We start from the raw sequence: 21,737 nt of genomic DNA, 5'->3' as shown, positions 1-21,737 counted from the left end.
GTGAGTGGGGTGGGATGCTGCACCTGGACTGAAGAACATACAGTTTTTGCAGGGGTTGCGATGCAGCTTTACAGGTAAATAATTCTAAAATTATCCCACACTATTCCACAGGCAGATATCATTCTACCAGACATCTCACTGCTGAGGGTAAGCAGGGAAACCAGGGTATATCTACTGCATGCTTATGGCTTCCGCCCTGCTCTATATGCAGCTTACCTATGTGCTGCTTTGGTTCCTGCCCAAGTGATTGCTGAATGGTGCGGGACAGTGTCCTACAATGGGGGAAGGAACAAAGCTGAAATACCACAGAACCATGCGGCAGAGAATTACTGAGTACCTCCAGGAAACTTTCTTGGAGATCTCTCTGGAGGATTCCCATGAGATCTCGGCATGCATCAACACCCTGTTCTGCCGTACTACACGGGGACATGTCCAGCCCACAGAAACACAGCCAGCCTCCCACATTTCTATGCCCTGAACCCACCTCTGCCCTACAAAAGCCACAGCCACTTACCAGCAGGGGCAGCAGGTTTGTGTAATTTTTGGTGGTGCCCAGAACAGGTCGAAGTCCTGCCCCCGCCCCCACACCTGCCTAAGGCTCTGGAAGGGAGTTTGGCTGCGGGAGGGGTAAAGGCTCTGGGAGGGAATTTGGGTGCTGGGTGCAGGCTCTGGGCTGGGGCAGGGAGTTGGGGTGCAGGAGGGGGTGTGGGCTCTGGGAGGGAGTTTGGATGCAGGAGGGGGTTTGGAGTGCAGGCTCTGGGAGGGAGTTTGAGTGCATGAGAGGTGCAAGCTCTGGGAGGGAGTTTGGGTGTGTGAGGAGTGAGGGCTCTGGGATGGAGTTTGGGTATGGGGTGCAGGCTCTGGGCTGGGGCAGGAGATTGGGATGCGGGAGGGGGTGAGGGGTGTGGCACTTACCTCAGGCGGCTCCTGAAAGCAGCCCCCGCACACCTCTCTGGCAGTGGCCCCTAGGCTGGGTGACAAAACTTGGTAGTGTGGACAAAGCCTGAATGAGAATTTCAGCTGAAAAAAGTTTATAGTCCTGATGGCTGCAGAGAAAAGCTTGAAAATTTCACTCAAATGCATCCTAACGGCTTAGAAATTAGAATGCAAATAAAAATAACATTTTTAAAAATCTCATGGTTTTTAAGCCAATTTCATAATTGTCAGGACCCTGACTCATAACTCTTGAATGCTTTATGTTGGCAGTACTGCATCCCAATTACTTTTGAACCAAGGTCAATATGGAGAAAAGTCTGAAATGGAGAAGTGATTAACAGAGAGCAGAGTTAGGAAGAATGCCTCTGTCCCTCCCTCCCCTCCAAAACACAGATTGGAGCGCAACAGGGACACTGTGATGCACTGTTGAATAGGTGGAGAACCAAGGCAGAACAAAAAGAAAAGGAGTACTTGTGGCACCTTAGAGACTAACCAATTTATTTGAGCATAAGCTTTTGTGAACTACAGCTCACTTCATCGGATGCATGCCGTCATGAAAGCTTACGCTCAAATAAATTTTTTAGTCTCTAAGGTGCCACAAGTACTCCTTTTGTTTTTGCAGATACAGACTAACATGGCTGCTACTCTGAAAAAAGGCAGAACAATAGATCGAGCAAAGCTGCCTGTGATAGTTTGCTTCTGCTCCACCCACACCAGCTGGTATGGAAAGAGACTTTATTTTTTTGAGTAGCATGTCCCCTGGAGACAGCCACCTTTCTAAATGAAGGCTGCATGCTTCCCTTTCTGTCCTCCTGTAACAAACCCAAGGTTTTTTATATACACAGACACCATGTTCAGCAGCAGGGTGGGAACCCAGGATCTTCAGCACCAAAAGCAGAAGCCTCTATTACTTCAGCTAAACAAATAACTTTGTTAGTAAGGCTATGATATAATCACAAGTATTTTTAGCAAAAGTCATGGACAGGTCACAGGCAAGAAACAAAAAATCATGGCCCAAGAACTGTCCATGACTTATACCATAAATAGCCCTGATTGAATCTTGGAGGGGGGGGGAGGAAGCCCTGGGGGGGCCGCTGCCACTCTGGCCGCCACTGGGCGGGGGGAACTGCTCCGGCCACCCTGGGACTGCTGCCAGGAGCCACTAAGCTGCAGCTGCTCCTGCCGCCCCTAGGACCATTGCTTAGGCGGTTTCTGGGGCCAGCCGCACTGGCTGCTGCTTGGGTGGTCCCTGGGGCCAGCTGCCCAGGGCCACCAAAGCAGCAGCCAGTGTGGCTAGCCCCAGGCCACTCCAGGTGTGGCTGGCTGGGAGGCCGCCTGAGTGGCTGGCTGCAGAATGCCTCCAGTACCAGCCGGTGTGGCTGTCCCCAGGGCCGCCTGAGCTTAGGTGGCTCTGGGGTCAGCCACAGCGGCTACTGCAGAAGTCATGAAGGTTGCAGGAAGTCACGGAATCCATGACTTCCGCGACCTCTGTGACAAACACAGAGTCCTAGTTATGAGTATGTAGGAGACTTGTATCCTTGGTGCTAGCCACTAAAGGGAAACGTTCCCTCAGGTCTTACTCTGGCCTGTGTATTGGTCTCTACTGTCACCACTCCCAGCTGTATCCGAGCAGTATCACTGTTTTAAAGAATTTTTTTAAAAGGCAAAAGTATATAAACAAACCACAAAATTCCCATGTAATATATCTATAAATGCATTTTATTTATTGGTTCTCCACTTGCATTTTTCTTAGGAAGGAAGTGAGGCTCCCACTGCATATGACTAAGCATAAAATTAAAATGTAACATCAAGCTGGAAGAAGAAATGATACAAGGCACTGGTGGGTGGGTGGCTGGTAGAAAGAGAATAAGGAGCAATGGCAGGATTCCAAATCCTATATTTGCTTAGGACAGCAATGCAACTATGATCCCTTTTTCTCTCCCTTGCCCACCATGGAGAGAAGAGATAGCCAAGGCATACAGTCCAGCCAGAGTCCTGTACATCTGAAATGGCACTTTGATGTACAGATCAGATAACTGCAGTTGACATCCAAATTGTGAAAAAATGAAGGCCAGTTGTAAATCTAAAAAGCAGTAAGCATAATTGTTAACGAGTAGGGCTCCATGTCTGTCGTGAATATTGTGGAAGTCATGGATTCTGTTACTTTCCGTGACTTCCAAGACTTATGTAAGGGGCCAGGGTGGCTGACCCCAGAGCCACCTGAGCAGCTGGCTCTGGGACAGCCACACCAGCAGCTGCTCTGGTAGCCCCCAGCAGTAGTCCTGGGGCAGCCGGAGCCGCCGCAGTCCATGGCCCCAGGCAGCAGTCATTGTGTGGCCATCCGCAGTCCGTGGCCCAGAGCACTGGTCCCTGGGCAACTGGCTGGAGTAGCTGTGGTCCGCAGCCCCCAGCAGCTGGTGCCACTGGCCCTGGGCATCCCCACTCAGTCTCTCCCTAGCAGCAGCCTCCAGGATGCTGCCCCCCAGCACCCTCTCCCAAGATTTAATCACAGGTATTTTTAGTATAAATCATGAACAGATCACGATCTGTGAATTTTTGTTTATTGCCCATGACCTGTCCATGACTTTTACTAAAAATACCTGTGACTAAATTGTAGCCTTTTTAATGAGGTATTTGGATGTAAGAAAAGTAGAGTACTTCATTGGTAATTTGCTGGTTACTAATATGCTGCTGTGCAGAGATCTTCATGCTCTAGGGGGGTGAGATTATTAAATCTTCATTCTCTCTGTATATATTCCCAGCCACATACTGCAAAACATATCAAAACTGAACTGGAGAATAAAATGAGTTTGACTGCCACCCTAGTATATTTCACTATTGTCAAATGAAGTGTTCTTTCAAATTATTCTTCTGATTTCTGAATGCTATGTATTTATTTCTGAGGAGCTATATTCTCAGGGAAGGAGCAGGGCAAAAGTTTCAGGAACTGTGGGGCTGTGTACAATAGTTCCCAGAGGATCCCTGGGTTCTGTGGGTCTTACACTCCCAACCCTTTTCCTCAACAGGGGAGCATGTGAAGGAAAAGCTCATGGAATTTACTGAGCTCTCTGTCTACCTCCTGTGGGTTTGACTGTGGGAATGTACCATGTGGCCATTCCATCACAGAATGAGTTTGACCCTTCCCTCCCACTCTAGTGTCTGATGTAGTTTTTGAATGTAGCGCAAAGGCAGTAATATGGCAGTATAGGAAATGCCAGACTATGGTTCTGATCAGTCTTGAAATTAGATCCATGTGTGCATCTGGGCCCACTGAAGTCAGTGGGCTCTGGATGGTTGTGTTGGTCTGCCTGCTTGAAGAATCAGGGTCTGCTTATATCTAATTGAAATGGAGGAATTAGATTTCAAATTCTAGAAATAAGAATGATTCCAGGTTTCCCCCCACTCCCGCATGGAATATTGTATTGAAATGTGAGAGAAGAAATCCAAGTGGTTAGTCTCCTAAAATGTCAAATGATAGAGCCCTGTGTTAATAATGTCGCTCATATCCACTGGTGTTAGCAGCATTGGTCCCTTGGAATACAGATAGGCTTCTGGAATCTTTTTGTCAATTAAACCCGCTTTAAATAGGGTTAGAAGACACAGGGCCTTGAACCAAAGTCCATGAAAATCAGTGGAAAGACTTTCATTGTCTTCATTGGGCTTTGAATCAAGCCCACAATGTTTAAAAACACTGATGACTTGTCCATAGGAGGGCTCCCAACATTTCCAATACCAGTGGAGCTGACCCATTGTTAGCAACCGTGGAAACTTTTTGCAAATTTTCTTCAGTTTTTAGACAATATTCTGAATGTACAGAAAGTAACAGAAAACATGGCATTCAAAACAGAGAGAGAATCTGGGTAGTGATACTATCAAACTACAAAAGAGAGAGATTTTTATAATACTCTCTCTGCTGTTGATGCTTGACTAGATGACCAATTGTTTTCTTATTCATGGACTACTCAAAATAACTTACAAAAACACCAATACAATAAAGGAGGCAATAGAACATGAATTCAAGAGCAGAATGAGCATTCTGAGGGGGATTCTGTGCTTAGCCAAAACGTTCACATTTTGGATGATAAAGCACAGTACTATTCTATTCTCGCTCCCTATTTGTCTCTCCATTTGTTTTTCTTTGCTTTGTTTTTCACTTCTGGGAATCCTGCAGGGAGTAAAAAAATGAGCTTTTGTTTTAAAAAAGGGTCAAACCAACAGCAGCCAATTGATCATAATTAAGGCTAAAATAATACACTTTTATTGGACTGTTTATCTTGAATCGAAAGACCTATGTGATATGCCTGCTGCACCTTCAATCTGCTTGCAGGTCCAGTTTCTTATCACTCTCTATCATTTTGTAAGTCCCAAGCTTATTGGGGCGATGCTTAGTGCCCAAAGCACCTCCGTTGTTACTGTTCTGTGTTCACTTTTTTTTGTCATGTATCAGGGGGTAGCCATGTTAGTCTGTATCTACAAAAACAACAAGGAGTCTGGTGGCACCTTAAAGACTAACAGATTTATTTGGGCATAAGCTTTTGTGGGTAAAAAAACACTTTCAGCCTGTAATTTTCACTCCATGCATCTGAAGAAGTGGTTTTTTACCCACAAAAGCTTATGCCCAAATAAATCTGTTAGTCTTTAAGGTGCCACTGGATTCCTTGTTGTTTTTTGTGTCATACATCCCTTTTATACCAGTGTTACTAATGAGACATATCACTGTCCCCAAGACAGTCTCTTCATCTGTCAGTAATTGCTTTATAATGTAAAATGACCCCAATGTATATAGCAGTAATTCTAGTCAGCACTTTGTGTTTTATATTTAAATTATGCTGGACTTTAATCTTTCTTTGAATGGGCCTCATTCAAAGCTCACCAAAGTCAATGGCAATCCTTTTACTGATTTCAGTGGCCTTTGGATCAGGCTCTATAGACATATTTTGTATGATGTTGATTGTTTCTGTGGGTTACTTCTATCCTTTTGGAATTTAATTTTCATATGCTGGATAGGGATCTCATGAATCTCAATAGCAAACAGCAGAGAACTATGTGCTCTTGTCAATGGAGACTAGACAGTTGAATGAAGAGGTGACAGAATAGAACTAGGTGGATATTACAAATTTATTTCTATAAATGTTTTGTAGAATTTGCTTTTACTGTTTGTGTCCATTTTGTGATAATTTTCCAGTGTATTCTAGCGCATAAGTTTTTCAGTAGAATGTTCAGAGACAGTGTCTTTTAAGATAACAATGGAGAATATCTGCAGAAAAGCTATTCTGTCTTGTACCAAGGTCACTTTATCTCAGGATTTGATGAGCCACAAAGGTGCCTTAGTCCCATTTCTGTTCCTTCCAGACTTGTGCAGAACACAGCTCAGCCAGTCCAGAGGCCAGTGTCTGGTGTTAAATGGAATATTTCAACCTATAGGATTAAGTGGTAAAGGAATGATTGTAACAAGCTGTTGTGTAGTCTGCTTCCACTTCATCAGGTGTCTGTGGAGTCCATTTTATGCCCTTCCATGTGGAAACTACAAACTTTATTTTAGTTGAATTAGTCCTCAAATACTTTATTCATAGGGAAATGATCTCTGCATCTTTTGATTGACAGGAGCTATACAACCTTTCTGGATTATGCAACCATAAAGCTACCGAAACCGAGCAGTTACTTCCTCCTCATAACTTTTTACTTGATGTCTTTTTTGATATTACATAGGCACCTCCGATTGCCCAGTCAGGCTCATTGGAAAAGGGGTTCTGTCCTTTACATACATAAAAAGAAAAGGAGTACTTGTGGCACCTTAGAGACTAACCAATTTATTTGAGCATAAGCTTTCGTGAGCTAAGTTTATGCTCAAATAAATTGGTTAGTCTCTAAGGTGCCACAAGTACTCCTTTTCTTTTTGCGAATACAGACTAACACGGCTGTTACTCTGAAATTTTACATACATAAGTAATAGTACACAAACATTTTGCTTACATAGGACTGTATGTGCAGAGGGGTGTGTGCACAGACTACATGCTGAATACTTGGCTCTTGAAATTGTTGCTGTAACCAAGCCTAATGGATCTTTGGCTGAGAACTCTGTGATTAGAGCCAAGGTGAAGGCTCCATTTGGAAGAAAATTTTCATCCCCTCTGGCCACACCTCTGCAGGGGTGAAATAGGAGGTTAGATTTTTAGAACAGGATTGCTCTACAAGAAAAGCTAGAGTGTGTGACCCTCTCAATCTACCTTTTCCAAAGATCAAGGTCAGGAGTATTCTCAATTGCCTCCTTGCAGAGATGGAGGGTAGAAAACATACTTACAGCTGCTCTAAAACTTAGGTTTTGGTTTAGGACAAAAAAAGGGGCCTGGTCCTGGGTTAGTCTCATGTTCCTCTCTCCTGTAATAGGCTATAGTAACTTGCCTTGGGTTCATAGACAAGTGGGTGCTGAAAAACATTGGGTTCAGTATATGATATGGAGATATTAGATAAATAAGCACTCCGCTGTGCAAACAGTTCTGCACTTCTTCAACAGGGGACTGACTTTCTCCCCGTTTGAGGGAGTGAGCAAGAGAATCAGCATATATTGATTTAAGTCAGTAAGTAGGAATTTTATTTAAATCAGTTTTAATCTTGTTTTACATTTGTACTGGTTAGTCATTTTCTTTAAAATGGTTGATTGCTGGTTAGCAACTAAAGCTAGCCTGTACACTAAATGTGGTACTTCTTTTGGCTAACAAAGAGGATACACTGTATATTTATTTAAGGAATTATATAACTTAACAAATGTAAGGATCTGAGTTAATGTAAGTGACCTTAGAAAATGGTGACTGATGCACTTCTTGTTTATTAAGTGATTATTTACTTGTGATTAATGTCAAGCTTTATGTGGATGGAAGTTAAAAGGCACAACTGTATTTTTTTTTTTATTAAATAGAGCTACCTTCCATGGGCTGGATACCTTAAAAAACAAAAAGTTAACCACGCCATTGTTTTGCATTTAAAAGTGATTTAATAAACAAAGGCCTGCTCTTAGGCTATGTGCCAGACTCAAACATGGCCGCCACCAGACGCCAAAACGGCCGCCGACTAGTCAGCCAGTGACCTACATGGCCCTAAAGAACGATGCCCGAAGCAGACATGGCGGCGCCCACTGCTCTTCCCCTCCGCGTTGCCTTTCATTTCTATGCCCTCTCGATGGTCTTTACGCCCACGGGTCGTCACGTGATGTCCCTAACGTGACCAATCGAGGACCGACGTCTCTGTGGGGTCGCTCCAGTGCCCCGCCCAGCCTCGTTGTTGTCGAAGGCGCCATTGAGAGAAGCTGGGGTCGCCGCTGTCGTGGTCCCAAGGAGGCCTCCACCGATCCCGACACAGGGCACCGCCGCCGTTGCCATGGATTACGGGGAAGGTGAGGGCGCCCCCCCCCCCCGGAGCGAGGGGAGAGTCCGGCCGCCGCCTCCTCCTCAGGACCCGCCTCTATCTCAAAATGGCAGCGTCCGCTTTGTGTCGTGCAGCGGCGACGGGCGCCCCCGGCTCCGCCTCTGTGCCCGGGAAGCCGGGAGCGGGCCCTGAGGACCTGCAGCCTCTGTGCAGGGGGCGGCACGCGGCCGGAGGGGAGTGAGGGGCCCTGGGGGCGAGCTTGTGACAGGAGCAGTAGCTGCCTCAGGGCAGCCCAGCCTCAGGGCATTCCCACTGGCCCGCCCGCCCCAGCTCCCAGCTGCGGCTCGCCAGGCATTCCCTTGCAGTTATGGTGTGAATTGACACAGCGGGCCAGTTTCAGGTGTGAGCAGCAAAGCCAGTCCAAAGCGATCTGGCTGAGAAGTCACTGGTGATAATAACAAGGTTATTCGCTTTAATGAGTATAAGGCGGTCTAGCTGTACACATGATCGGGATCCAGATTAATTGTAATCAGCCAGGAAAAGGTGTTGAGTGTCTGCGTGGACATATCAATGCAAACCTCTGCTCGTTCAAAAAAAAAAAAGGGGGGGGTGGGGATAAAATGTTGAGATACTCAAAGAATAGGATGGGAATTAATGAAAGAAAAAAATAGAATGACATTACTTGGCATACTGTGCTCAATTCTTGTTACTCTGCATCACAAAGGATATAGTAGAAATAGAGCAGGGTTTGTTGTCATTCCATTTTTACGGGCATGGAAAAAACTTCCATATGAGTAAAGATTGGGATTGTTTAGTTTAGAGATGACTTGAGTAAGAGGGGACTTGAAAGGGATCTGAAATAATAAATGGTTCAGAGAAGGCACCTTGTTCTTGTATTATGAAAAAGGGTTTTAAAAATGGGGCCACAGATTTAAGTGATAAAAGTAATAAGTGTTAACAGGATGCACAATTAAGGCTACGTTTTAGTCACAAGTATTTTTAGTACAAGTCATGGACAGGTCATGGGCAGTAAACAAAAATTCACAGCCTGTGACCTGTTCATGACCTGTTCATGACTTGTACTATAAACACTCCCGACTAACTCTTAGGTGCTTCTAGTGCGCTCCAGGGTGCTGTGGCTGCTCCAGGAATGGTGGGGGTGGCCTGGGGGCTGCCTTGCCTGCTCTGGGGAAAGGGTGGGGGGCGCGCTTGCTCCGCAGAAAGGGGGCGTCGGCCTGGGGGGGCGCTGTGCCTGCTCTGGGGAAAGGTGGGGCAGCCTGAGGCCTCATGGCTGCTAGGGGGCGGGGCGGCCTGGGGACACTGTTGTTGCTCTGGGCCGCTGTGGCATCCCCTGGGGAAAGCTGCTTGGGGTTGCAGGAGCAGCAGCCCATGTGTCTGGTCCCTGGGCTGCCCCAGCTGCTCGAGCAGCTCTGGGATCAGCTGCACGGCAGTTGCAGAAGTCATGGAGGTCCCGGGAAGTCATGGAATCCCTGACCTCTGTGACAGACTCGCAGCTTTATGCATAATTAATGTGTGGAATTCATTTCTACAAGAAGTACAAGGACAAGAGATAAGGATTCAAAAAAGGATTAGACATCAATAGTCTCATTAACTATATCCACCCTTACATTAGAATGGCTTTTTAAAAAAAAAAAAATAGGTTTCCTAAATCCTTATGCTTCAGTACATAAACAATCCACTAAAAGATTGGGATTCAGTGTGGCAGTTCCTATGGTATGGTCTTTCAGCCTTTGGCTGTACGTACGTATGTATTCCCAATAAATCCAGAGTTTGATTATCTTTTATAGAAGCCAGAATAACCAGTTTAAAATCTTTCATCTTGATATTAAGTTAAAATGCCCATCTTTAGTAATTTTCATTTTTTTAGTAGAAAGTGCATTGTCAGTGGAAGAAAAATGCAATTTTTAAATGGGCATTTAAAATATTTATTAAAACATTCAGTAAAATCATTAACCAAGTGGGATGGCTCTAAAACCTCTCTGATGAAAAGTGCTATAAAAGATCTGGATGGTATTTATTTATTTATTTTTTAATTATTTTTATAGTGAATCCAAAATCAGTTTTCTCTCTGAATGAGGGATAGTGGCAAGTTGTATATATCATATCATTAGAATTAACTTTAACATGCTTCTAAAATGGTTTTGCTTTGTATTAGTTAAAATAAAACAGAACACTTTAAAAAAGTACTAGAAGAAATCAGTTGTGATGCTACAGACTTGTGTATAGGATCAGATTTTAATCCTTGCTAGGTATGCTGTAGAAGGGGATGCGTGACCCATGGTTGCATCCAGATTGGGTCAATTCTACCCTACAGAGCAGTGTGGATTGAAAGTTAAATTGCAAATGTCCAGTAGATGGCAATAGAGGACACAAACGGCATATAGTACAGTATATGGACTTTTTCCTTTTTCTCAACAATTAAAACTGGTTTGAGCTTTTGGCAAGTTTCTTTCTGATGGAATATTTTTAGCCAGTTCTAAGCACTTTTTAAAGGGTGACTGACTGCTGTAACTCTTCAAGGATCTATAGCCTGGTCTGAAATTATGAAGAGACAGTAAAAAAAAACTTGTAGCGGTTTGTGGAATAAATTAAAACGATAGTAAATTAATGTAAATACATAGACTGCTGTAATCTGCAATTTAATTTTAGTCTGGAAAGAAAATGGAACTAGATGCATACATGTTCTAGAACATACCTGAATGTTACCTGTTACACATATTAAATATGCTCATGTCTGCATTCAGTTCCTGAATGTTTTATGTGCACATAAACCCTGATTCCACAAATTCATCCATATGGATGGATGAGGCATTGACTTGAGTGGGGCTCTGTAGTCACAGAGGTGTGACTTTCTGGATTTAATTGAGGGACAGTGGTCTTAAAAGGGACAAAGTCAACTTTAACACACAATTTTTGCCAGAAAACATTGGACTGACTGTTGCACAACCAAGACTTAAGATTACTATAGGCAATTCTGGTTGTAAAATGGCATCAAATTTTTTGCCATCTGAAATGGACAGAAGTTGGTCCAGTAAAGATATTGCCTCATCCACCTTACCTCTCTAATATTCTGGGACCAGTACAGCTACAACAACACTGCATACAGGAATTGTCAGTCAAGTGGAGTCCCTTAGCTCAGATTTTTAAACTTTAAAAAAAAAAAGGATAGTTTCTTTAAGGATGGCATTGAAATTGTTCACAAAAAGATTCTTCTTTTCCATTAGTTGTTTCAAATTAGTAGCAAGAACTTTCTTTTTCTGTCCCTGCTTCTTTTGGCTTTATTCTTCACAGTTATCTGTGCATGAAAATGATGCTCGTCCTTTTGGTTCTAAATATATTTATAGTACTCCCTAATTTTATGTTGAATGCCTTGAAAGGGCAGGCCTCCATTAGGGATGACGTCAGTTAGGCATTCGCGAACTCTTGAGCTTTTTATTAGCTCAGCAGATTTGTAGGTGTTTTTGTGTATGTGTTTAAAAAAAAAACCAAACCAGAAAATAATGCAATAGCAATTTCAAGCTAAAACTTATTTTTAGGTATTTTTTTTCAGGTGTTATGTCTAAAAGGCTAACTTTTCTAAGGAGCTTTAAAATAAATTAATAATCTGAATGAGCTGATGTTATTCTGTTTTCAGTGGTATTCTGGAATATTGCTTTATTGTAGGGTGTTCATTTACTTTTAAAAAAAGTTTACATATAACTTGTGCTGTCCTAGGAGCAGCTGAGGTGATAATTGATTTTTGCCTCAGCTTGACCCTCTCTCCTTTGTCCCCTAACACACACATGCATCAGTGTTCCCTCTAATTATTCCCACGCATTTGCAGAATGGATTTTATGTGCACCAATATGGAGGTGATGTGTGACACATCACTTCCATATTGGTGCACATAACAAAATTCATGTGGTGGGGTGGGGTTGAGTAGTTCAGAGTGTGAGAGGGGGCTCAGGGCTGGGGCAGAGGGCGGGGGGGTAGGGGCTCTGGGGTGGGGACAGGGATGAGGGGCTCAGGCCTGGGGCAGAGGGTTGAGGTGCAGGGTTGGGTGAGGACTCCAGCTGGGGGTGTGGGCTCTGGGGTGGGCTGGGGATGAGGGGTTTGGGGTGCAGTGGGGTTCTCCAGGGGGACTGTGGAGAGAGGACCCCCCTCCAGTTCTCTCTTCCCACAGCAGCACCTGGGCCGGCGGGGAGAGGCACCTCTCCCCCAGCCGCGGCAGATGGGCCGTGGGAGGGGCGGCTGGGTTGGGGCTGGGGGAGGAGCGCCTGGCCGCAGGAGGTTTGTGGCTGGGTCGGGGCCCGGGGAGAGGAACTGCGGCAGGTTTGGGGAGGGGCATCTCTCTCCGCCACAGCCCTGAGCGCCTGCACGGTGCTTAGAGGGAACTTAGCTATGCATTTGCCCCTGTTGTGGTAGGGCTGGGAACAGCCAAAGTGGTACTTACCTGGTCTTGACTCTCCCGAAATCCCCCTCCCACCCAAACTAGGAATGAAAAAGTGTAAACATGAAAAGGTTCAATAAAATTTCATTTTAATAGCTAAATTACTTCTTGATTTTAAATAAAGTAGGCAAAATGATTTGTGTGTAAATAAAGAACAGCAAAGGTAGCAAGAATTAATTTTGGTGTGCAAACGATATGATATGGAGGTCACTGTAACAATCAACATAGAACTAGATGTCGTTTAAAAATCACTCGTATGACAACAGGTTCTTAGTCCCAGAGCTGGATAAATTTGTGGTCCACAGAGTTAACATCTTTTTGATTTTTGTAAAATGTTTTCCTTTGAAAAATTCTAAGTGGAGGGTGGACCAACCTTTAATGGGGTTGTCATTGCCATATTCCAGGTATTTTCTACAGCCAGCAATAATTCCATTTTACCCAGAGTGAACCTAGCTGACTGTCATGCAAGCACTAGCCTTTGACAGGCAAGGACACTACACAATACAGTGTTGATCAAAAAGCTGAAGAGCTGCGTGTCATCTGCATGCTCTACCAAATCTTCTATGGATATCATCGCACAGATTTACTTTACCTGTTTCTCAAAATAAACGAGAACTTCTATTAAATGTTTTTCTTGTTCTTTTAAGAAATGGACCGTGACTATGGACATGGAGCTTATGGTGGCCCAAGATCCATGGACTCTTATCTAAATCAATCTTATGGGATGGAGAGTCATGGAGGAGGAGGTGGTGGAGGAGGAGGAGGAGGTGGTAACAGGTAAAATAATCATTCAGTTGTCTCAAGAACTTTAAAAAATCCAGTTAAAATTTTAAAGTATATCTTTTTCCAACTTAAGTGTTCCTTAGGCATGTTGTGTGATATATATATATATAGCGTTCCATTCTCTATAAGTCTTCATGTTCAATAAAGACTGGAAAACTTATGCTATGACATCTTGACAGTCCAAATCAATACTTCTGTGGATAATTCTTGCAATCATAATGACATACTTATTTTTTTAACTAAAACTTACAATGCTCTTTTTTTATTTAGTGACTTTCAGCAGTCTGTACCTGATTAGTAAATTTAGACTGGTTTAATGTCTCTTAATTTAGCAGTCTATAGCTAAAATGTTTTAATTGGTTCAGTGCTTTAGATTGAGTCTAAGAATGGAATCAGCATTCCATTTCCAAGGAACATTTAGGATCTATGTTTACCCCTTCAATTCTAATGTAAACTGTGAGAATGTTCACTGGTATTATGACTTAAAGTCATGTCCAGATTATTTTATTGGCAGGTACTAATTACACCAAAATTGCGTATTCTGGGCTATTTTGTAAAATGGATTGATCTAAAAGTAAAATTTCTGGTGCAGTGTTGCATATTTAATACTCAAGTGTTCCTGATACTCTTTCAGACTAAATTTACACATACAGTATATACCAACTGGTTTATTTCAGGTTTTAAAATCCTGGGCAGAGTAGTTTGCTTCTAAGAGCAGTGTTTCAACTGGAACAAAATAAAACTACAAGAAAATGTAAATAACTTGTTGGTGTCCTCATTTGCACAGTTGAATCCTCGACTGGAGGTAGCAGGACTACTGTATGGTAACTGTATGTAGGCATGGCAGTGCCATTGGGAAAGGACAGGTGGGAGGATAGAGAAAATGCCATTAGGCAAGTAGGGAGAATAGAGAAAATATACTTTGCAGTTTTGTTAGACTACTAGTTGATGAATATTAGGATTTGCAAATGATAAATCTTATGATCAATTAAAATCTGTGCACAGATCCAGGAATAAGATGTACCTACCATTTAGTAATCTGTATATGATTGAGGTTGACAGGAGACTTGAACACATTAAAATGTCTATTGCCATAAAACCTTGCAATTGTGCATGGACTGTTTCTGTAAATAGTGTCATTTTTGTGTGTAGTTTTGGATCTTCTGAGACTAATGTATTTAAAATGAAGGCATTCATGTTACCATAGACATGGGAAGCAATTGAGTTCATTTTATTAGTTTGTATTTCTGTTAGTAAAGGGCTTCCCTTTCCCAGTTTCTGTGGAATTGCCCTATTTTAATTCTCTGGGGAGACTAATGAGCTCCCTTTCCCAATGTGGTTAGAGATGATAATGATTCCTTGCCCCGCCTCCTCCCTAACCCCAAAAAACTAAAAACAAAACAAACCCCAGTGAATAACTAAAGAGTTCTGCTACTTATCACTCTACCTTGAGATTCCCATGGACCATCTCCATGTGTAATGTGTACATATTTGTACAGATTTTCCAAATGCTGAAGTTGCTAGACTTAATGGTCTACAAGTAAAAGATGAAGGGGTATTGGTGATCATGATCTCTGTGACTGGAAAATTTTAAATTTTACAAGAAGAATGTCCAAAAATACAAGTGAACTATAGATCACTAATTTTCTATTTTTTAAAGTAAAACTATGGGGGTGTAAAAATCACCTCTGTTGTATTATAAATACTAAATATATTTTAGCTTAATTTTCAATTGGGAAAATAGGCCATTTTAAATGCTGTTTAATTGTTAAAATGTTAGGCATGACTTTGAAAAAGAAACAGTTTGACTACCCTGTGAGCTTCTGCAGGTGATTATTTTCCTGAGACTAGGGCTGGGCTCAAATAATGTTTAGTAAATACTGCTGAGAAATTAAATTGAACAAAGTTCAGACATACTGAACTTTAGAATTGTTTGTACAGAAAATGGCTCAGATAGTGTTCTATCTGGTCACAGCTTGAATTGCCCAGCCCTAATCAAGATAAAAACAGTAACACAACCGTACAAACCAGTATAGTATAAATTGATTTTAGTTGATAAATGTCAACTGATAACTTGTCTTTTGAAATGTATAACACTAGTAAGCTTACTTTTTTTTTTTTCCCTCACTGTGCAACTTTTCCAGGTTTGGACCTTATGAGTCTTATGACTCCGGGTCTTCTCTGGGTGGGCGAGATCTGTACAGATCTGGCTATGGTTATAATGAACCCGAACAAAGCCGCTTCGGAGGTAGTTATGGTGGTCGATTTGACAGCTCCTACCGGAATAGCCTTGACTCTTTCGGAGGTAGAAACCAGGGCGGGTCTAGCTGGGAAGCACCTTACTCACGTTCAAAATTGAGGCCTGGGTTTATGGAGGACAGAGGAAGAGAGAGTTACTCTTCCTACAGCAGTTTTTCTTCACCCCATATGAAGCCTGCACCTGTAGGCTCTCGGGGGAGAGGAACGCCTGCTTATCCTGAAAGTGGATTTGGAAGCAGAAGCTATGATGCTTTTGGAGGACCATCAACAGGCAGAGGCCGAGGCCGAGGAGTAAGTACAGAATCTTTTCAGATTCTTTTCACTAGTCACTCTTTTAAACCCTTTCAAGACCACAGCTTTAAAACTAATACACTGTTCATCGCAGTGTACTTCTGACCAAGCAAACTGTCATAGTTGATCAGCCTGGTAATCCCTTTGAAGTTGATTTATGAAGAAGTACGGAGACCCTCTGTTTTGGAAGTAAAGAGCAATATAAGATTAGTTGATAAGGTTTTGTTAAATCTCTCCTTTTGTTTGAAAGGTGAAGATAAAAGTACTAGGTTTGGTCTAAAAGGGGTTAAAAGGAGTTGCCTTTTTCCTTGTAAACACTAGCATATTTGCTGGTGGGAAAGTTCTTGGATAATTATAAAAGGTTAACTTGAACCTTTTTGAAGTTTTGAGTAGGTTAAAGGTGCAATGTATATGTAAAAATAAAATGTTAGGCTGTGTATGCCATAAAACTGTTTTTTTTTTTTTGTCTTCATATGGGCAGGTGAAATTTTAGCTAATTCTTTATTAAACACATGCTTGACCAAACAGGAGGTCTCATTTTTAACTTAGTTCTTACTCTAACTTGTATCTGGGGAAAGGGGCGGAAATGTCAAAGGTAGGTGGCAAGCAGTTATAGTGGTTTTCCTTAAATTTAAAGTATTGTTTAAAAGGATGTCATCAACTTGAAATCTAGTCATCTTAAAAGGAATTAAAATGAGTTTCATATACGACATCTACTTATCCACTACCTCTGCCAATTTTGTTGTACTTACACATTTCCCATGTTATGTAAAAGAGCCAGGCAAATAGGAAATAGGGAAACTGACTGCACAAAGTACAAAAGCTGAAAGATTGGAGAAACAACTCTAGATTTTTCAGTTTGTTAAATCTGAGATGTTATAACAGTAGGGAAAAATATCCAGACAGAATTGATATTTAAGTTGATGGTGTCTCTTTAATTTAATTTTATAATTCCATCTTTGATTTTTTTTCGTGCAAATAGTTCACTTACTGAACATTTTTTGCCTATACCTTAGAGGTATCTTACTATCTTATAAAATTTGTAAACATACCATGTTTCTTTATGAAGCAGTTTTGTTATAGTAAACTATATAGCTTGTTTGTAGCTTAAAATGTAGATGAGAATAATTTGTATTGGGTCTTCTAAATGCCTGTGTGTTTTTTGTTTTTTGTTTTTGTTAAAAAGGATTACTTACCCAATATTCTTAAGTAATATAGCTGCCACAATCAATTTAGCACAGAAAACTTACACATAGCTGCTAACTAACAGGTAGCTTAATTGAAAGAGAGTCTAATTTTTATATCCCTCTGTTTGTCAAACTGAAAGTGGTGGGGTTTTAAATTCAGATGCCCTCCTTTTAGAATTGTTTCCGAGCTAAAAGTTCTGTCTAAAAATATAGTAGAGTACTTTTATCTAAAATTTTTCTTAAAAATTAATGTTATCAGTTTTACCCTTCATAAAGGAATTATTTGAGGACAATATAAAAGCTAAACAACTTTCCATATGTAAAATGCATTGCACCTTTAATAGACGATGGAAATATTTGCTTTTAAAAATGTGGATCACCTGGAAAGACTGTTTATTCAAGTGTGTACTTCACATCAAATTTAAATACATGCAGTATGAACACATGTGCTAGATACCTTTGTAGTAGTACCTTGATAATTAAATAGATAAATTGGAATTACTTGAGAATTTGTGCATGGACTTTTATGTTTTTAAAACTGTAAATATACCTATTTAAAATACGTACTATACTCCAGCCGTGTGTGTTTAAAATATATTCACTGTTTATGAGTATATTTTTTTTCATATAGTACGTTATACTAAATGATTGTAAGGTACTCTTAATTTGAGTAGTAAAACATTAGTTTTGTTTTCGTGACATTACAGGTATTTCTGCTTATCTGATTCATCCGTCCAGTCAGGTGGGCTTTCCTGTCTACCCTCTGTTAATCAAGTAAATGAGCAAATAGGAGATCAGTTTTGTGCTGTTACGCCTTGGTTCCTCCTCTTCAGATTACTCCATTGCCTCCAAAGAATTGACTGTCACAGATACAACTCCCCAGATGTCTGTACATTATACAGTCTCTTTCAAAGACAAGACAGAAAGGAATTAACGGACTTGTCATCTAGCCCAATTCCTTGTCCCTGTTGCTGACTTGTTCTGCTTTGCATGGATGTTTTTGCCCCTAAAAGCAATTTTTTAAAGAAGTCCTAAATTCACTGGGTTCACTGTCTTAAATCCTCTTGACAGGATAAAGTTACTAGAGTATGTTGGGTGTTCTCCAGTAGTCAGTGGTCCACACCGGACAACTTCTATGCTTTAAGGTTGCCATCAAAATAGAAAAATCTTGATGGTCATCTCTATTTCCTTGTCCTAAACCCACAAAGAAAACTTATTTTCTGACTGTCAGATGAGTTCTAAAGAACTTGGATGGCTTTCTCGCCAGAAAAAAGAACAGACATATCAACTAGAGAATCTAAAGAGAAGGAGCTGAAGTGTACTGAGCTATGAATTCTGATAGGCATACTCATAGCCTGGACTAATGGTTCTGAATAAGCAGAAACCCAGTTCATAGGTGCACATTTAATCTATTAGTGAAGCATCAACAAAGTCATTAAGCACCCAATTTTGATGTGTTTTATTTTAGCAGTGTTTTGTTCCAGAATGCAGATTTTTATCTGCTTAAATGTATTTATAAATATTTACATGTAGCAATTGTGTTGTTTCTGTTGATTTCATATACTAATACTTTTTCTTGATTTCACAAATTTCCAGCATATGGGAGACTTTGGAGGGATGCATAGACCTGGAATTGTTGTTGACTATCATAACAAACCCAGTTCTGCAGCAGTTGCTGCAAGAGGAATAAAGAGAAAAATTATACAGCAGCCATATAACAAACCTGGTGGGACATTTATCAAGAAACCCAAACTGACAAAACCTATTATGATGAACCAGAATAAACTACCTAGTAAGTAATTAAATGAAAAATAATACAAATGGCATTGTTTAATTTCCTTTTTTTAGACACAGGCGTTTGTGATGTTTTGCAATTCTTCATTCTTCAGCACTGAAGTACTCTACTAGGGCTTGGTGTTGGCACAAGTCAAAACTTTATTAACTAGGGGCTTTAAAAACTATAGATCAGATAGTCACCTTGGTGTGTAGATATTATGGGCATGTTAGAAATGCATAAGGGTAGAAGGTAAGTCCCTTCAGGTGTATCTTTTTTTTCTCCAACAAATTGTTTATTTAAATAAACTTTCTTGCTCTTTTATTGTGAAGATAGCTTATCAAATGAGAACAAGTGTCGTGATGGTGTGTTAAATAAGTATGGCAGAAGACTGTCTCTAAGCAAACAGTATCACAGCAAATTTGTGATTAAATAATTCCCCTTCATTATTTAAAGTAATTTCAGATCTTAGGGTGCAAATGCAAATATTAAACCTGGAAGTCTGACATTCAGCTTGAACGTGGGCACTCTTTTTAAGTATTGAACCTTACTTCAGGTTTCTTTTCCATGCTTGGCTCTGAGGCTGTAAGAATGGGATTGTGCATACCTTTATCCTTGCTGTGTTAAAATGTATTCCCAGTATACCAATCCTCTGTGGAAAAACTGCAGTGTGACGCATGAGTGCCTGCGCAGATGCTGAGTTCAGTAAAGATGCATGATAAGTGCTTGCTGTTCCATAGTATTTTGTATTGTAGCTGTTGAGACTTGCCAAGTCCTAAAAAGTGCATTGTTGTATAAGCCAGAGGAATGGAAACTTGACTCCTGTCATGAATTTTTCTACTGTGTTTTAGTTCTTGTCAGTTGCCATAACTGGGTGTCCTCTTTTTTTTGTTTTTTTTAATGTACTTGACAAGGATGAAAGCAGTTTCCTTCTGCTTTTCTGTAAACCAAGTCCCACTGGTTCTTTACTACAGTGCTCCATCAGAGTGGTTCTCAAACTTTTGTACTGGGGACTCCTTTCATACAGCAAGCCTCTGAGTGCAACTCTCCTTATAAATTAAAAACACTTCTAAATATATTTAATACCATTATAAATGCTGGAGGTAAAGCAGGGTTTGGGGTGGAGGCTGACAGCTCATGACCCCCCACGTAATAACCTTGCAACCCCCTGATGGGTCACGACCCCCAGTTTGAGAACCCCTGCTCTATCCCTACCTCGTTAGCAACTCCTGAGTATCCCTTTTGTTCACACCACAAGAAACTTATCTATAGTACAACTGAAAGAGTGGCAGAGGTGATGGGTGGGGAGGAAGAGGGAAGGGGAAACCGAGGGAGTGAGGAAGTAATGAAAGTCATTAAAAGGTAAATGGGAAGGGAAGATGTTTGTGGCTTATAAAAGAAGAAATTCATTAATGAAGGAAAAGGAGACGAGTGAAGGAAAAAAAAGAGTGGCAAAAAGCAGAAATTGGAAAGAAGAAAGGAGAGACCCAAGCAAGAAAAGACAACATGTATAGCAGCTGGTTTAGTGAAACTTATTTTTATACTTGTTCATTTTTAGCAGTTCATTTCTCCAGAAATTTTGAAGTTACTGGAACAAGGTAATGACAGAAAGTTGTTAATGGAACTTGACTTAATTGTTTGTTTTTGCAGTACATGAATTTAAGGATCAAAAATCTTAAGTTGTATGTCTAGCAGTCACTTTTCTTACACCAGAACTTTAAGTCCTAATTGCATACCTGTTGTTGTATCCTTGCTAATTTCGTGTTGTTGATGGATCTGCAATGTTTTCTGTAAATCCTGTTTTCAAACTACACCTGCAAAATAAGTTTAAAAATTGTCTTATAAACTTGTGAAGTAAAGTTAATATGCAGATTTTGGAGAAACTTCCACATGCAAGCCATTGTCTAATATATCGACCTTGTAATAATACTGTGAATTGCACAGCTCTGGATGGACAACTGGGAATTACAGATATTTGTCCCCTTGCCTTTCGCTTCAGGAGTGCTGTTAAACTTTTCATGGACTAATTGCAGTGGGTGCTGAGGAAATATTCCTATACACATTACATAGGAAACAGTGTTGCTTGACTTGTCCAGAGTTGGTGTGACAGAACAGGTCTGTAAAATACACATCCAGATACTTCCAAGCTGTGCAGTACATCTTAAAGATCTCCTAATTTGTCTTTGGAGCTGCGTAGCCCAGTTGTGCTAAGCTGGTGTTTGTGGAGGTGACTCGATTCTAGAAATTTCTATTCATCTCATTCCTGGGTAAGTGGCACTGTAAGAATGATAAAGCGTTCTTTTTTTTAAAACATACAAAAATAAGTAAGTCTAGTGTTTTGAGAGATACTATATTGACTGAACTAGAAAAGTGAAGTGCACTATTTCAAGAACAGGTACAACAGCAGCATTGAAAGCTTATACGTGCATGCACAAACACTGGCCCTGCCATGGTATTTTGACCTTGAAGGACTTTTATCTCGAGGTTGGATAGTCATTCGTTCTCTCTGATCATTCAGTTTGTGATCTCCTTTTGGGATCACTAAAAAGTAACAATTGTAATGTGAAGACTTAATCATCTGGAACTAGAGATCCCCAAACTTACTTTACATAGGCCACATCCATCAAGTAACTGGATAGGTTAGTAGTGACAGTCAAGCCATTGACCCTAAGTTATGACCTGTTCATTAACACTA

At 41.1% G+C, this 21,737-nt stretch overlaps 1 protein-coding gene across 1 annotated transcript in view; it reads left to right on the top strand.

The window, feature by feature from the left end:
• Positions 1–8,185: 8,185 nt before the first annotated feature.
• The window catches only part of ZNF326 (zinc finger protein 326), a 39,026-nt gene continuing 25,474 nt past the window's right edge, over positions 8,186–21,737 (top strand). Inside the window, exons 1-4 of the mRNA XM_073357111.1 lie at positions 8,186–8,326; positions 13,396–13,525; positions 15,676–16,081; positions 18,865–19,060. Of these exons, the coding sequence (XP_073213212.1) occupies positions 8,311–8,326; positions 13,396–13,525; positions 15,676–16,081; positions 18,865–19,060 (748 nt within the window). The 5' untranslated portion in view covers positions 8,186–8,310. The remainder of the gene's footprint in view (positions 8,327–13,395; positions 13,526–15,675; positions 16,082–18,864; positions 19,061–21,737) is intronic.

The sequence above is a fragment of the Lepidochelys kempii genome, chromosome 8, assembly GCF_965140265.1.
Source record: "Lepidochelys kempii isolate rLepKem1 chromosome 8, rLepKem1.hap2, whole genome shotgun sequence".
NCBI classification, from domain to species: domain Eukaryota; kingdom Metazoa; phylum Chordata; order Testudines; family Cheloniidae; genus Lepidochelys; species Lepidochelys kempii.
The sequence above is the reverse complement of the archived record's forward strand: the minus strand, read 5'-3'. Positions and strand labels throughout refer to the sequence as shown.